We start from the raw sequence: 16950 nt of genomic DNA, 5'->3' as shown, positions 1-16950 counted from the left end.
ACCAAAGGCCACAGCCACCGCCCCCACAACTAAAACAAACTCCTTCTATTTTGTCAAAAAGGACCAAAATCAGAAACAAAACAAAATTGTGGCACTAACTTCATCGTTGTTTTTTTTTGATAGAGGCCTTGGGCCGGTTAACTATCTGCAAGGCTGCTGTAATGATGTTAATCTATTTTAATGGAATTGAAATGTGATATCCTGTGGTTTACGATGCACGTTGTTTATAGCTTTAGTGCTTGATTTTGGGTTTCTTTCACAGATAAACTTCTGCACTGGAGGGGCCTGTCCTCCCCTCGTTCTGCACACGGAGCTCTAATCCCCACGCCCGGGATGAGTGCAGAATATGCCCCGCAGGGTATTTGTAAGTTGAGCATTATTTCTTCTACAAATGTCCATGTGTATAGAGATGAGAGTTTCTGGAAATTACCTTACTTTTTAAGCACTGAAAGGAGTTACTTCCAAAATAGATTGGCATCCTCATATGCATTATTCCATTACTCACTTGGCACCCTCTCCCCCACTCCACTCGGTCCCCTCCCCTTCCTCCCTCCCCTTTTTTGTTTCTTCCCTCCCTAAAGACGTGGAGCCACAGCAGCTCAGCCCTGGGAGGGGGGGTCTCCTCCCCAGGGTCTTATCTGGCTCTACGGCTGGTGACCATCTACATCTGTGTGTTCAGGGCTCATTTTATTGCTGGACATTCACTTCCATGGCCTCATTTAGGACTTGGAGTTTGTCCCACGGTGTACATGTTAGCAGAGGCCAGAACCGAAAGAAGTCAGTGTAGAGTTACTCTAGAGTGATTCTCGTATATGTTATCTATGCATTTACATGTGTACTGAAACATGGTATATTTGTATATATACATGGTGCATTATATACGTGCAAACATAGACAATTTCTACTTATTTTTCTCCTAGTTTTAGAGAAAAATGCACAGCGTTGTTGCTTAAAGCCAAAGATCCCACCGCCACCACCATCACAACCATTAACACCATCCAAGTACTTGTGCAAACCAACTTTTATGGTGGGGAAATTTTTTATGAAATGTAGATCTGTATGTTTTGTAAAAAAAAAAAATGTGTTTGAAAAGATGCTGTTTTAGAAGGTAATACAGTCTGCTTTTCTCTATGTAGTAACAAATGATACAAATGATATGAGTCATGCATGGCTGCAAAGTCGGATGGGGGTGGGGGTTGATTCTACCCCAAACACGAAAAAGCAGCTTTCAGAGAAAAAGAAGCGTGGCATCTACGTTTGATTTCAGGAATGTGTTTTTATTTTGAAAGTTTGTGCAAACTAACCCATTGTGGAAAGAAGAAAAGAAAGGGGATACAGTGTCACGGAAAGGAAAGAACAAGATGCTGTAGGAGTTCAGCTAGAGAGGGGACTGGCATTTAGGTGGGAGAGGTAAAGTCGACCTAACCACCTTGGGAATGGTGTCTGCAGGGCAGGGCATGCGCCCTGAGACCAAATTTGAAGCCAGCTGTTTGTTTTGTTAAGTCCTAGGTAATCCTAGGTAACAAAGAGTTATTGTATGAATTTCACAAGTCCTCAAGTCCTGAGGGCTGGGCGGTGCAGGGGTTAGAAGCACCTCTTGTGCCACCCCCTCCCCAACACCAAGCTGGGCCTAAGCCTGGGTTAGGTCACAGATGGTAGAGAGTTTAGGGGGTTGGACTCAGGGTTTCGAGTCCCTACATGCTGACTGGGTGGGGAGAGCGCTCCTCATTCTGCTGGGGGTGCCTGGGGCCCACACCAGGGCGTGGGAACAGAGCCACCCCTGAAGGGAAGGGGAAAGAAGGGAGTGGGACAGTAGAGAGGAGGACCGAGGTGAGTGGCCAAGGTCTGCTGGCCTGGGAAAGAGTTTGGTTCTCTCTCTTCCACTGACCCTCACGAGGGCAGGGAGTTGGATTTGAGGGGTGGGAAACTAGGAGCCCGGGGCCTTCTCCCCTTCCTCCTGCCAAGGGAGGGTGTCTAGTTTGCTGGTGCCCATGCTGGCAGGACCAGTTTAGGAGTGACCAGACAAGGTATGTGGAAATGGGTTGTGGAGTTCCAGAAAGCTCTCTAGCAGAGCTGACCCCCAGGCTACTCCAGGTGCCTTAACCAGCCGCCCTTGGCTTTCAGAGCACTTAGCACTTACCTTGTGGCTTCCCTGCCGGTAGACCACAGGTAGACCACAGTCGAAGGCCTTGAAGGGGCCCCCTCCTGCTGCCCTCTAGCCAGGGCCTCCCCTTGGCCTGGGGTGAAGCCTGGATTCTGGGTTCCAGCCTTCTTCTGGAAGCCCTTCTGGGTGTACAGCGTGGTCAGCTATCATGCTAGGTAGGTAACTCATCGAGCCTGGGAGTAATGAAAACTCGCAGTGCTGTCGGACCTGGTAGTTTACATATGGCTTTTATATACGTCTGTCATCAGAGCCTCACAATCCTTTAAGGTACCGTTTTTTATGCTCATTTTACAGATAGGGAACCTAAGGCTCAAAGAAATGGAATGATTGGCTCAGAGCCGGAAGCGGGTAAATAGTAGAGCCAGGGGCCTGGTGTCAGACCTCGTTCTTCTAAATCCTGAGACTTAGATCACACGACTCTTTAGCATTGGTGACAATGGGTTTATTCCTTCCCATACCATAAAATGAAATAAAATAAGAGCCAGTAGGTGAGCTAATAGCCGATTTTAACTGTTTGATGCCTGGAGTTCCTATGCTTGGGGCCAGGTCTCAGTTTATTGCTCTAAATCAAAACAATCCCCGTGAATGCCCAATGAGGCTCTCAAATTGAGAAGTTGATTTTCGTCAGAGTAAATGAAGAATATTATTATATTTTACACGTCAATAAATCAATGTAGCCCTAATTTTGCCACGCAGGAAATCAATTCTGGTCTTTCTAAACCATCAAAGATGTTATGAACAAAGTAATTTCACAAATTATGGCAAGTAACACATTTATTGATGACTGCAGTTTAGGAATGGAGACTCTGTGAGCACCGTAATATAATATGGTGCACTGGCGTGAGCCGAGTGAAACACAGATTATATGGTGAAACTGTAATGCATCATTTGCTATTAGTGGACTGGTAATAATTACCGGTTTCAAAGCAGCTCTTTCGATGTAATCTTTCGTCTCAATCGTAACAGCCCTTCTCATTGACATTATGATTACACTAGCTGCCCTCATGATCTAGAATATCTAGTTGATAGGAATACTAAAATGCGATAGTGAAAACGGTATGTTGTATGCTCATTATAAGATAAAATGCCATCTTCTCTGACCCGGTGTGCGAGAGGAGAGGATAACGGCAGAGTGTGAACGTGTTGTAGCAGGAGCACATCACTGGCTCTGGAAACAACATTTTAGGAAGTTCAGAGCAGCAAAATAAAGCAGACTTTTCTCGTTTAAGCCTTTTGGAAAGGATGCAGGTGAGATCCGTGATGCAGTGCCGTCCACCTTTCCGCGCTCACCAGGGCCCGGCCTGCTCCTGGGGGGCCCGCGGAACCCACGTTGCTAACTACGGGCCCAGGCCTGGGAGGAGTCAGTAGGCTATTAGGAGCTGAAATATGATTTTATGGCATCTGGAGTGATGAAAGCGTTAAGGACTTGTTGTAGCTGACAAATCTCCTTTTTTACTTATCCAATTGGGATTGTCAGGCTAAATGTATGATAATAACACAGAGTCCTAGAGAGGCAAAGGAGAGAGCCACGGAGGGTCACGTTAGTTGGAACCAGATAGTTTTTTCCCTGCCTATTTAGGACCCAAGTCATTGTTCAACAACAACAAAAAATTTATGAAAATACTCTCAATGATGCTTTTTATTTCCCTTGGAAGAGAGGAGGCAAACAAAAATAGGCAGATAATGTGATCCTAATGTCAGCGTTTTCTTTCAAAATCTTTCTGCCTTTTTTTTTTTTTCCCTCCCTCCACATTAGGCAAATGTTGGAAACCTAATTTTGGTATCTTATCATCTAATCTTGTTAAAGAGATTTACCCAGGAGTGGGATATATTGAGTGAGATTATAAATGCATTGTAAAGTAAATTACAAGGTCAGGGCAGGGAGTCCATTATTCAGACAAGTGCTTGAGCAAGGCTGGCTTGTTTTGGAATGCAAGTGTTTGGGGCTCCTGAGAAGACCCTGCCAGCTTTTCTTTCTGACTTGCTAAATGGAGGAATCATAATTGATTAATTCCTCATTCCCACTCTTTAGCTCCGCAGTGGATTTTTTTTTTTTTTTTTTTTGCTTTTAAAAAAGTTGCTGACAAACACTAGCTGGGGCCTTAAGCAACTGGTCTAGTCCCCCTTTGAAAAGGCGGGCTAAAGTTTATTCTCATTTGTGTTTTACGCACTGTCTTTTTTGGCATCCCTGGAAAGTTATCTATTTTTCTCATCCTTGTCCCTTGGCCACCAACATTTGTGCCCCCTTTTAATGCCGTGGTTGACTGGTAAACTGTTAGTTACTCCCTTGGTGTATATATATTTTTAAAATTTAGCTATCTCCAAAAATGAATGATTGTGAAGTCAAGCTGGCCCCTCTTTGCCAAAGTGGCATTTACCACTCTCGGGTTCTTTTCAGCGAGAGAGAAATAATGTGACTTAAGCAGGGCCCCTCTCCAGACGGCTTGGCTACTGGCCAAAGAGTTGACTAGCTGAACTGTATCTTTCTGTTTCTTTCTCAACTGGAGCTGAGGCTCAGCCGAGGGCGCAGGATGTTGTATAATTTGGTTCACGTTGTTAGCCTCTCAAAATAATGAGGAGGAGGATAGTGTAGCATTTCTCAGCCTGCTGCCCGTCATGGTGCTGGCTGCTTTAACTGTTCTTAAACTAGGATGCTGTGTCTGCTTAAGTTGGCACCAGCCACTCCTCCTAACTTCTCCAGACTTGCATTTGTTTGACTGGGGGGACAACTCCTAAAGATTTGATACGGCCTGTTGGTTAAATCCGAATTAAATTTCTCTTCTGAGATTTTTTTTTTTTTTTTTTTTGCACCGTCCCCTGAGATAAAAATGGGAGTCCCTGTACAGTGTCGTGGAACCAGAACTGGGACTCACGGATCCCCACACAGGCTGGGGATGTGATGGGAATGTTGCTAGGGTCTCTTCCACGGAATTATTTTATGAGTATTTTCTCATTTTGAACAATGTCAACAATTAGTGTGTTTCGGGCTAAGATTAAAAGCATCTCTAGGGCCACAGAGAACTGTGATGAGTTGACCTTCTCTTTTCCGATATGCCTATGAAATGATTGCCTATTCAGAAAGTTCACCTGCCACCCAGGGGAGAATAGAAGGATGGGATTTTAGGAAGCGGAGAAGTTTCCCTTCGGGTCACCTTATCCAAGTCCCTCCTCACTTAACAAATGAGGAAACGGAGGCAACAGAGATGACACATAGCTTGCCCCAAACCGCAGCTGGCAAAAAGACTGGAAAAGTTCAGATGGTCGCCCGAGGCTCTGCAGAATGCAGGGATCCTCATTCCCAAGCTTGAGCTGGTCCAGATTTTTCCGCTTTTGGAGACTGGATTTAAAATCCTCAGAACCGAATTGCAATGGCAGAAAGCCCGACGGGGCCAAATATTCGTTGGGCACCGGACCAGCAGGTGTGCCAGGCACCCGTCGAAGGCCCCTGGGAACACTAGGTCAGTGCGGGCTGAGGCCCTTTGGGGTCGAGTCAGGCTGGGGGGGGCGGGGAGGGCGGGTGCAGGGCAGGCTGGAGGTGAAAGGTGAATAAGCGATTGGTAACGCCCTCCTCTGTGATTAAACATTGATGTTGGTGTTGTATTATTTTGCAGGTAAAGATGAGCCCAGCAGCTACACATGTACAACTTGCAAACAGCCATTCACCAGTGCATGGTTTCTCTTGCAACACGCACAGAACACTCATGGATTAAGAATCTACTTAGAAAGCGAACACGGAAGTCCCCTGACCCCGCGGGTTGGTATCCCTTCAGGACTAGGTGCAGAATGTCCTTCCCAGCCACCTCTCCATGGGATTCATATTGCAGACAATAACCCCTTTAACCTGCTAAGAATACCAGGATCAGTATCGAGAGAGGCTTCCGGCCTGGCCGAAGGGCGCTTTCCACCCACTCCCCCCCTGTTTAGCCCACCACCGAGACATCACTTGGACCCCCACCGCATAGAGCGCCTGGGGGCGGAAGAGATGGCCCTGGCCACCCATCACCCGAGTGCCTTTGACAGGGTGCTGCGGTTGAATCCAATGGCTATGGAGCCCCCCGCCATGGATTTCTCTAGGAGACTTAGAGAGCTGGCAGGGAACACGTCTAGCCCACCGCTGTCCCCAGGCCGGCCCAGCCCTATGCAAAGGTTACTGCAACCCTTCCAGCCAGGTAGCAAGCCGCCCTTCCTGGCGACGCCCCCCCTCCCTCCTCTGCAATCCGCCCCTCCTCCCTCCCAGCCCCCGGTCAAGTCCAAGTCGTGCGAGTTCTGCGGCAAGACGTTCAAATTTCAGAGCAACCTCGTGGTGCACCGGCGCAGCCACACGGGCGAGAAGCCCTACAAGTGCAACCTGTGCGACCACGCGTGCACGCAGGCCAGCAAGCTGAAGCGCCACATGAAGACGCACATGCACAAGTCGTCCCCTATGACGGTCAAGTCCGACGACGGCCTCTCCACCGCCAGCTCCCCGGAACCCGGCACCAGCGACCTGGTGGGCAGCGCCAGCAGCGCGCTCAAGTCCGTGGTGGCCAAGTTCAAGAGCGAGAACGACCCGGGCCTGATCCCGGAGAACGGGGACGAGGAGGAAGAGGAGGACGACGAGGAAGAGGAAGAAGAGGAGGAAGAGGAGGAGGAGGAGCTGACGGAGAGCGAGAGGGTGGACTACGGCTTCGGGCTGAGCCTGGAGGCGGCGCGCCACCACGAGAACAGCTCGCGGGGCGCGGTGGTGGGCGTGGGCGACGAGGGCCGCGCGCTGCCCGAGGTCATGCAGGGCATGGTGCTCAGCTCCATGCAGCACTTCAGCGAGGCCTTCCACCAGGTCCTGGGCGAGAAGCATAAGCGCGGCCACCTGGCCGAGGCCGAGGCCCACAGGGACACTTGCGACGAAGACTCGGTGGCCGGCGAGTCGGACCGCATAGACGATGGCACTGTAAACGGCCGCGGCTGCTCCCCGGGCGAGTCGGCCTCGGGGGGCCTGTCCAAAAAGCTGCTGCTGGGCAGCCCCAGCTCGCTGAGCCCCTTCTCCAAGCGCATCAAGCTCGAGAAGGAGTTCGACTTGCCCCCGGCCGCGATGCCCAACACGGAGAACGTGTACTCGCAGTGGCTCGCTGGCTACGCGGCCTCCAGGCAGCTCAAGGATCCCTTCCTGAGCTTCGGAGACTCCAGACAATCGCCTTTCGCCTCCTCGTCGGAGCACTCCTCGGAGAACGGGAGCTTGCGCTTCTCCACGCCGCCCGGGGAGCTGGACGGAGGGATCTCGGGGCGCAGCGGCACGGGAAGTGGAGGGAGCACGCCCCATATTAGTGGTCCGGGCCCGGGCAGGCCCAGCTCAAAAGAGGGCAGACGCAGCGACACTTGTGAGTACTGTGGGAAAGTCTTCAAGAACTGTAGCAATCTCACTGTCCACAGGAGAAGCCACACGGGCGAAAGGCCTTATAAATGCGAGCTGTGCAACTATGCCTGTGCCCAGAGTAGCAAGCTCACCAGGCACATGAAAACGCATGGCCAGGTGGGGAAGGACGTTTACAAATGTGAAATTTGTAAGATGCCTTTTAGCGTGTACAGTACCCTGGAGAAACACATGAAAAAATGGCACAGTGATCGAGTGTTGAATAATGATATAAAAACTGAATAGAGGTATATTAATACCCCTCCCTCACTCCCACCTGACACCTCCTTTTTTCACCCCCTTCCCCCCGTGGCCCTCCAGCCCCACTCCCCTCTCGCTCCCCGCCCCGCCCCCACCCCCTCCCTCCCTCCTCCCTCCCTCCTTCCCTCCCTCCCTTCCCTCCCCCTGTAGGATTTTTTTCTAGTCCCCTGTGATTAAACAAACAATTACAAACAGAAGTAACGGAAGCTAAGAATATGAGAGTGCTTGTCACCAGCACACCTGTTTTTTTTTTTTTCTTTTTCTTTTTTCTTTTTCTTTTTTTTTTTTTTTTCCTTTATGTTCTCACCGTTTGAATGCATGATCTGTATGGGGCAATACTATTGCATTTTACGCAAACTTTGAGCCTTTCTCTTGTGCAATAATTTACATGTTGTGTATGTTTTTTTTTTTTTTTAAACTTAGACAGCATGTATGGTATGTTATGGCTATTTTAAATTGTCCCCGATTCGTTGCTGAGCAAACATGTTGCTGTTTCCAGTTCCGTTCTGAGAGAAAAAGAGAGAGAGAGAGAAAAAGACCATGCTGCATACATTCTGTAATACATATCATGTACAGTTTTATTTTATAACGTGAGGAGGAAAAACAGTCTTTGGGTTAACCCTCTATAGACAGAATCGACGGCACTGAAAGAAAATCTCTATGAGCTAAATGTCTGTCTCTAAAGGGTTAAATGTATCAATTGGAGAGGAAAAAAAACAAAGGCCTTGAATTGACAAATTAATAGAAAGACAAAACAAGTTTATTCTGTCATTTGGTTTTAAAAATATGAGTGCCTTGGATCTATTAAAACCACCTTGATGGTTCTTTCTACTTGTTATAAACTTGTAGCTTAATTCAGCATTGGGTGAGGTAAGGAAACTTAGGACCTAGCATATAATTCTATATTGTATTTCTCACAACAATGGCTACCTAAAAATATGACCCATTATGTCCTAGTTAATCATCATTCTCCCTTTAGTTTAATCTTATAAGCAAAACTGATTGTACCAGTATAAACGCTATTGTGCTCCTGGTGAGAGCTTAAAAGAAATGGGCTGTTTTGCCCAAAGTTTTATTTTTTTTAAAATGATGATTAAATTGAATGTGCAACGTGCAAAAGCCCTGGAATACAACTAAATACATTATTAGTAAGGAATTCATTTTATGAAGATGGCTTGTTTTAAATAACGTCTGTTTAAAAACGTTCTGGCACCAAAAGAAATAGATCCAGATCTACTTGGTTGTCAAAGGGACAATCAAATGATAAACTTTAAGACCTCGTAGACCATTTTTAAAAAGAGACTGACAATAAGGTTTGACAGAGGGTAACAGGAGAAAAATATGTGATCTTTTAGCACAACGTGGTACTATTTGCCATTTTAAACTAGAACAGGTGTATAAGCTAATATTGATACAATGATGATTAACTATGAATTCTTAAGACTTGTGTTTAAATGTGACATTCTTAAAAAAAGAAGAGAAAGAATTTTTAAGAGTAGCAGTATATATGTCTGTGCTCCCTAAAAGTTGTACTTCATTTCTTTTCCATACACTGTGTGCTATTTGTGTTAACATGGAAGAGGATTCATTGTTTTTATTTTATTTTTTTAATTTTTTCTTTTTTATTAAGCTAGCATCTGCCCCAGTTGGTGTTCAAATAGCACTTGACTCTGCCTGTAATATCTGTATCTTTTCTCTAATCAGAGATACAGAGGTTGAGTATAAAATAAACCTGCTCAGATAGGACAATTAAGTGCACTGTACAATTTTCCCAGTTTACAGGTCTATACTTAAGGGAAAAGTTGCAAGAATGCTGAAAAAAAAAATTGAACACAATCTCATTGATGAGCATTTTTAAAAAAAAAAACTAAAAAAAAAACTTTGCCAGCCATTTACTTGACTAATGAGCTTACTTACTCGGACTCAACATTGCAAGCGCTGTGAATGGAAAACAGAATACACTTAACATAGAAATGAATGATTGCTTTCGCTTCTACAGTGCAAGGATTTTTTTGTACAAAACTTTTTTAAATATAAATGTTAAGAAAAAAAATTTTTTTAAAAAAACACTTCATTATGTTTAGGGGGGAACTGCATTTTAGGGTTCCATTGTCTTGGTGGTGTTACAAGACTTGTTATCCATTTAAAAATGGTAGTGGAAATTCTATGCCTTGGATACACACCGCTCTTCAGGTTGTAAAAAAAACATACATTGGGGAAAGGTTTAAGATTATATAGTACTTAAATATAGGAAAATGCACACTCATGTTGATTCCTATGCTAAAACACATTTATGGTCTTTTTTCTGTATTTCTAGAATGGTATTTGAATTAAATGTTCATCTAGTGTTAGGCACTATAGTATTTATATTGAAGCTTGTATTTTTAACTGTTGCTTGTTCTCTTAAAAGGTATCAATGTACCTTTTTTGGTAGTGGAAAAAAAAAAAGACAGGCTGCCACAGTATATTTTTTTAATTTGGCAGGATAATATAGTGCAAATTATTTGTATGCTTCAAAAAAAAAAAAAGAGACAAACAAAAAAGTGTGACATTGTACAGATGAGAAGCCATATAATGGCGGTTTGGGGGAGCCTGCTAGAATGTCACACGGATGGCTGTCATAGGGGTTGTACATATCCTTTTTTGTTCCTTTTTCCTGCTGCCATACTGTATGCAGTACTGCAAGCTAATAACGTTGGTTTGTTATGTAGTGTGCTTTTTGTCCCTTTCCTTCTATCACCCTACATTCCAGCATCTTACCTTCATATGCAGTAAAAGAAAGAAAGAAAAAAAAAAGGAAAAAAAAAACAAAAACAATGTTTTGCAGTTTTTTTCATTGCCAAAAACTAAATGGTGCTTTATATTTAGATTGGAAAGAATTTCATATGCAAAGCATATTAAAGAGAAAGCCCGCTTTAGTCAATACTTTTTTGTAAATGGCAATGCAGAATATTTTGTTATTGGCCTTTTCTATTCCTGTAATGAAAGCTGTTTGTCGTAACTTGAAATTTTATCTTTTACTATGGGAGTCACTATTTATTATTGCTTACGTGCCCTGTTCAAAACAGAGGCACTTAATTTGATCTTTTATTTTTCTTTGTTTTTATTTTTTTTTATTTGGATGACCAAAGGTCATTACAACCTGGCTTTTTATTGTATTTGTTTCTGGTCTTTGTTAAGTTCTATTGGAAAAACCACTGTCTGTGTTTTTTTGGCAGTTGTCTGCATTAACCTGTTCATACACCCATTTTGTCCCTTTATTGAAAAAAATAAAAAAAATTAAAGTACACAATGTAAGCTTCTTGTGTCCTCATTTGACACACTCTGTAAATTACTTTCAAGAAAATAACAGGTTTTAAGAGAAGGCCAGTCAGTCTTTTTCAGGATTATTTCTATGGGCATTTTGATGCGTGTATCATACCCTAAAGGAACATAAAGTGCTTACTATATTAAAATAGACATATCTCAAAACATGGAAATAGTTTTTAGATTTTATAGTTCTAGAATAATTTTCGAGAAATGGAAAGTGTTTTCAGTCTGATGTAAAAAACTTTCCCTTCATCTCTTAGCAGTAATCCATTCAGATATAAATGAAAAATTTACTGGTAATAGCATCTTGAACTTTTATTTCCTTTGGATTTTTTGCTGTTCTTGTTGTCTGAAAGTTCTTTTCTATTCTCCCTTCCCTGCCTTATACTAGAACATAATGTAAAAGAGGTGTTTTTTTTTTAAAAATCAGCTTTCGTTTCCATATGAGTCTTTCTTTATCCCCCAAATAACCTCCCCCCCCCCATAAAAATCCAGAAACGAAGGCATCAGGTTAACAGAGAGAGAGAGAGAGAGAGAGAGAAGTAACCAGTAGTTTAGCCAGATGTGGCAAATCTGTGGAATCAGCCACTGATTTCCTGAGATGCATGGTGGTTTGCCTTGTGATTCTGAGGTCCTAGGGGACCAGAGATGGGACAGATCTTTTAGGTGTTTTTATAGTTTGTTCCTGGCTGTTAGCAAATGAGGGTGGGGTGGGGTGGGGAATACCCTTCAGTGATCTTTTGCCCAACCAATAGATTTAAGAAATGAAACATAGTCTTTGAAAAGCAAGTTAGGTCCCTTATAAAAACCCCTCCTTAGAAATCTGTGTTGTCAGTTTTACAAATACTGCATGCTGCAGCATCTATTTGCTTTATTAAAACACATACTTCTGTGATACTGTCTCCCTGTTCCCAGTGTAGATGAATGGATACAACGTTGTTCTTCTTTTTGTAAAAACCCAAACAAAAGCTGTTCTGTTGTCTTCTTGTGGTAGCATTTTCGTTGCTCAGTCCTTATGCCCTGGTGCTGTGAGGTGGCCTTTTCATGTAATGCCTTTTATCTGAGGCAAGAATAGTTTTATCCTTCTAAAATACACAGAAAGTAGGTGTATTTTTTTTAAAGCCGGTTTGGGTGGGAAGCGGGGAGTGGAGGCAGAGAGGAATCCCGTAAGAGAGGGTTTGGGGCTGGGTACTAGGGCTGGGACGAGATGGATGTATCTGGCAGGACTTGGTAACTGGCAGTGAACTGAGAGGCGATATTTGTGTTTTGAATTAGGTTACTTCACAACTGAATCCAGCATACTGTTAAAGATAGAGGTAGTCCCCAGTGCCATGCCAGTTTTAGATGTGGCGACTTCTGCTCCACCATATTAAATGTCCATAAAACCACTGTATGTCCCTATTACTCTTTTATTAGGAGCTATGAGTGCAGCTGTGCAGGTTTTATATACAGTGTTCATTTTAATTTTTCAGTATATGATGCTCTTAGCATAATTAGGTTTTGCATCCTGACAGACAGAATTAATGGTGGATACTGTATACTTACTCGTATGTTCAAATTTCTTAAATCAAATGGGGACTGGGGAGGGGTGCAAACATCTGGTGATAAATCAAAGATCATGTTTGATTTACATGGTCCCAAAGTTAAATAAATTTATTGGGAGACACGTTCTTCAGGGTACTTAGTCTCCTGACTTACTGAAGCCCTCTTATAAAATATTATTTCTCAAGCCGAGTGAACAATGGGAGCATGAAAACCTAGGCAACAAGAATATCACTTATAAATGGCATCTGTATCTGGAACCCCCAAAATTAAAAATCTTAATGCGAAATAACAAGAAACGTGGCCGACAGGGGATAAATTCATGATTTTTTTTAAATGAGGAAATACTAAGGACGTTAACATTTTTCCGAATTCTCCAGTTTATGTGATAACCCCTGATGTGTTGCTGCAATGTTCTCTACATACCTGAACTCTTAATGCTTAAATGTTTCTTTTTATCCTCATTTTGAGAACAATTCAATAAACAGGAGTACAGCAAATAACTATATCTCACCGATTTTAACTTAGAAACCCTCCCAGTGCATGGACTGCCTCTGTCCTGAGACCGGTTCCTACCTTCTCTTTGTCTAGGACCTACAAAAGGACCGAAGCCAATACATTTTAAAGGGGGCTAAGAAGTGGGGTGAACACTTGATTCTTCATTTGTACCAGCCGTGGCAGGAAGTGTGAAATAGTTGAGTTTTTTTTCCAGGGCATTCTGTGACAGAACTGTTTATTTAAATACCATTGTTGTATATGTAATAAGTACGTACTGTATATGTTCATAATGCTGGAAGCGAGAATTTGAAAGGAAGTGGCAGTGGGGGGTTAGATATCATTTCATTTGGAGAAATAAGGAAATGGAGTGGTTTATTCACAGACACTAAGTTTGTTAAAAGGTACTGGGATATTTCAGGCTTTCCTGAAAAGTTGTTGAGGAGCCTCAGGCCCCATCCTGTCCTGCTTTGAACACTTGACTCTCAGAGCTTGAGGGAGGAAATACTGAGTTTTCTTTCTTTCTTTTTTCCTTTTTTTTTTTTTTTGTTTAAACCTCTCTCGCCCTCTGTGCGCACACACAAACATGATTTCTTATGACTGTGCTGTAGTCGTGTGTTCTTCATTACGATTCTGTTACTCCATCGTTCCTGGGCCTGGTGTGTTCAAGAATGTACCCATCCCATTCTCTTTTCTTTTTCAGACAACTTCCCATTATAAAAAAGAAAAAAAAAGAAAAAGAAAAAGAAAAAAAAAGTGGGAATTTTGCCAGTGTGAGGATGGGATTGGCAGTGTTCTTTAAACCTGCTTGGAAAAAAAAAAATGTTCCTTAAAAGACTGTTAACTTTTAAAAGGCATGAAGCACTTAGCAAATTTTCTAAGTGTCTCCTAAGGGCCTGCCGCTTTCCCAATTAAGAATAAATGAACCCACGTTTAGAGAAACGGACATCAGAACACGTAGCCAGAATTGGGATTATGTACATTTATTCCAGGGCTGCTAGAGCCACCAATGGTAGACATGGGTCGTTGGGTGTGCACTTTTGCTTGCTGTCATCTTGTTATCCCATTAGCCCTCTGTTTCATTCAGTAGAACACATGGCCAGTGAATCAGCCTTTAGGGGGATGGGTCTGTTTCTCTCTCTCTCTCTATTTCCCAGTGTCATCTATGGTCGTGGGATGCGATTAATTCCTCCCTTTCACACGGGGAAAAGGAGACCAATTCAGGTCACCAGGGTCATTGTGCTTGAGAACCTAAGCTTGCCTGAACACAACTCCAACGGTTGATCCAAATACTGTTTTTCCTTTCTGTAAAGTGGCAAAGACTACTCAGAGGGAGGCGGATCTCAGGTCCTGGTGATTCAGCAGAAGAGGCAAATTAAGCGATTTCCCCAAAGTCTACCCGGGGCCGCAGGACCCGCCCCGCCCCGCCCCCGGCGCCCCCAACCCCACCGGGGGGCTGCGCTCCTCGACCCGGGGTGAGCCGGTGGCCCAGGCCCAGGCCGGATTCTATCTGTCAGGGCTTTGGATGTCGCTAGCAGGTCGGACAAAGGGGTGCGGTGGGGGTGTCAGCTAGACGGGCCGCAACGACAGTGCCAGGGCCGGACTGGGAACGGGGTTCCCCAGAGCCCACCTGGAACACAGGCGGCCCCTCAGCCCGGGTCTCCACTGCGCAGGGGAATCCGGGAGAGCAGCTGAGCTCCAGCCCCTGGGCCTCCTGCGGCGCCAAGTCGGGGGAGAGGAGGCCCCAGGCCCGGCTTCGGGTCGCCATGGCAACGAGCCCTGGAATGCCACCGTGGTGGCCCTCTTCCTCGGCACATCCGGACTCCCAGTTCTGCTGCTTCAAGTCACTGTGCACAGCAAGGGAGGACCCCCGGAGGACAATAAGCACTCCCTTCTTCCCTTCACCATTGCCTTGCCCCCTTACCAAAAAAGAAAAAAAAAAAAAAAAAAAAAAGAAAGAAAAGAAAACTGCATGTTTGAAAGAAAACTACAGGCAGTTTTTGGTGCCATTTGGGAGCAACTATTTTGGGTTCTGGTTTCCTCTTCAGAGATTTGTTCGCCTCTTGTAAATCGTTGGCTGCTTTGACGTTGAACTTGATGACATTTCATGTTTTCGTTGTGCTGCTTTCACATCAATTTTGAGTTTCTGTTTCTTTATAATTTTATTATTATTTTAAGGAAATGTCCCCCTTCCCTCCTCCCCCGACCCCCCCTGTTCTCCTCAACCAAAGGACTGTTTCCTACTCAGTTTTCTCAGTCGTAAGGGCAAGTGTTTCCTCCCAGGTGTGTCCCCAGTTTATTAGGACAATCATACGAGATCCAGAGATGTGGTAGCGGGTCTGGGGCCGTGGCGGGGGGAGGCCGGGAGGGGGAGGCCGGAGATCTGGGGTTGGGGGGGGATTGGGTTTGAAATGGTGTTTAAGATGCCAGTGGCTCAACCTGTGGTGGATTTAAGTCGTAAATTTAAAAAGCTAGTTAGAGAACAGAAAATCACTGGGCCAAGTCACACCTGTACTTTTTTTTTTTCCCCTCCTCTGTCTCCAACCTCTTTCTAGGTTCTTCACACACCCCCATTCGGCGTAGTACCCAGAGAGCTCAAGATGTGTGGCAGTTTTCGGATGGAAGCTCGAGAGCCCTTAAGTTCTGAGAAAATTTGAAGCCCCCAGGGGCGGGGTGGACGCGAGCCGCCCAGCCGACATCTGCGTGGTCTGTCATCCTGCTAGTTTGTGATGTTTTCTGACAGTAGCCTCCAAGAAGCCGTTGTGCGAAGACAGAGTCCTGCAGAGTCCTTCCTGCCCGGGCCTGCAGTGCCATTTTATTTATATTTTTTAATAAAAAGTAAAAACAAAAAAACAGACCCACATTGGAACAGTGAAATCAGTCCCGTATAGAGGGCGCATGGACCATCGCTGTCCTGAGTGACGTCCTGGCCCTTTGGAAACCAGCCAACCTAATTACCTGTATTGTGGAAATGAGCATGAGTCCCCCAACCCCTTGTTTCTATACATTCTATGTTGTCTTTTAAAAAGTGTGCTTAACATTGAACACAATAAATGTTGGAGCTTTAGGTGGTGTTTGCTTGTTCTTTAATTATTAATGCTTATAAGACAGTGCAGCTGCTTATGACTTTGTATCTCTGTACCCGTCTCCTGCAGACATCCATTGGGTGGGCCAGAGGAGCAGATTTGAGGAATGGGTAGGAGGTGTAGGAGGGGAAAGAGGTTACTGCTTATCAGATGGCATAAATTTTCAAGGAGAATCAAAATGCAAAACCTGGGAATAAATCATAGCAATATCATAATTAATGTAGTAGTAGTGTTGCTGTTTATTAATGCTGAAGTGTGGTTTTCCTAACTGTCTGACTTATAATTTGCATACCATTAAATAATGCATAATATGGCACGCTGAATTCTGTTTTTCAAATATATGCTTTTGGTGGCTACCATGCAGGATTTGAATTTGTCTTTTAATTTAGCTCAAGAAAGATAACGTCACTGGGTTAGTGGTAAATCCCAAAGAAGGTGATAAATGTCAGCAGTGGCTTATTAAATATTCTAATTTTAGGTTCCCAAACCTTTAGCAAATATATCTTAATACAGACAAACAAACACACATAAAACTTCTTTATTACTTACATTACTTATATCAGGAAATTTGGGGCAGATTTTATACGGGGGAAGACTGTAGGAGGAAAGAGGTTCACATCAGAACACACAGTTATAATTGTGACGTCCATTCCTCAGAAATTAGTGGCACAAGTAAGTTAGGTCTACAAACAGGTGCTAAAAATCCC

At 44.3% G+C, this 16950-nt stretch overlaps 1 protein-coding gene across 14 annotated transcripts in view; it reads left to right on the top strand.

The window, feature by feature from the left end:
- BCL11A (BCL11 transcription factor A) overlaps positions 1-16224 on the top strand; it is a 102367-nt gene extending 86143 nt beyond the window's left edge. For 7 of the 14 annotated variants that reach the window (XM_077915505.1, XM_077915498.1, XM_077915499.1 and 4 more), the window contains 3 exons: positions 263-364; positions 5776-7798; positions 15713-16224. In XM_077915505.1, coding sequence (XP_077771631.1) covers positions 263-364; positions 5776-7796 — 2123 coding nt within the window. In that variant the 3' untranslated portion in view covers positions 7797-7798; positions 15713-16224. The remainder of the gene's footprint in view (positions 1-262; positions 365-5775; positions 7799-15712) is intronic. The other 7 variants (XM_077915500.1, XM_077915511.1, XM_077915501.1 and 4 more) reach the window with 7 other exon arrangements.
- The last annotated feature ends 726 nt before the right edge of the window (positions 16225-16950 follow it).

This window comes from Canis aureus, chromosome 11, assembly GCF_053574225.1.
Source record: "Canis aureus isolate CA01 chromosome 11, VMU_Caureus_v.1.0, whole genome shotgun sequence".
NCBI classification, from domain to species: domain Eukaryota; kingdom Metazoa; phylum Chordata; class Mammalia; order Carnivora; family Canidae; genus Canis; species Canis aureus.
This window is presented reverse-complemented; position numbering and strand designations above follow the sequence as displayed.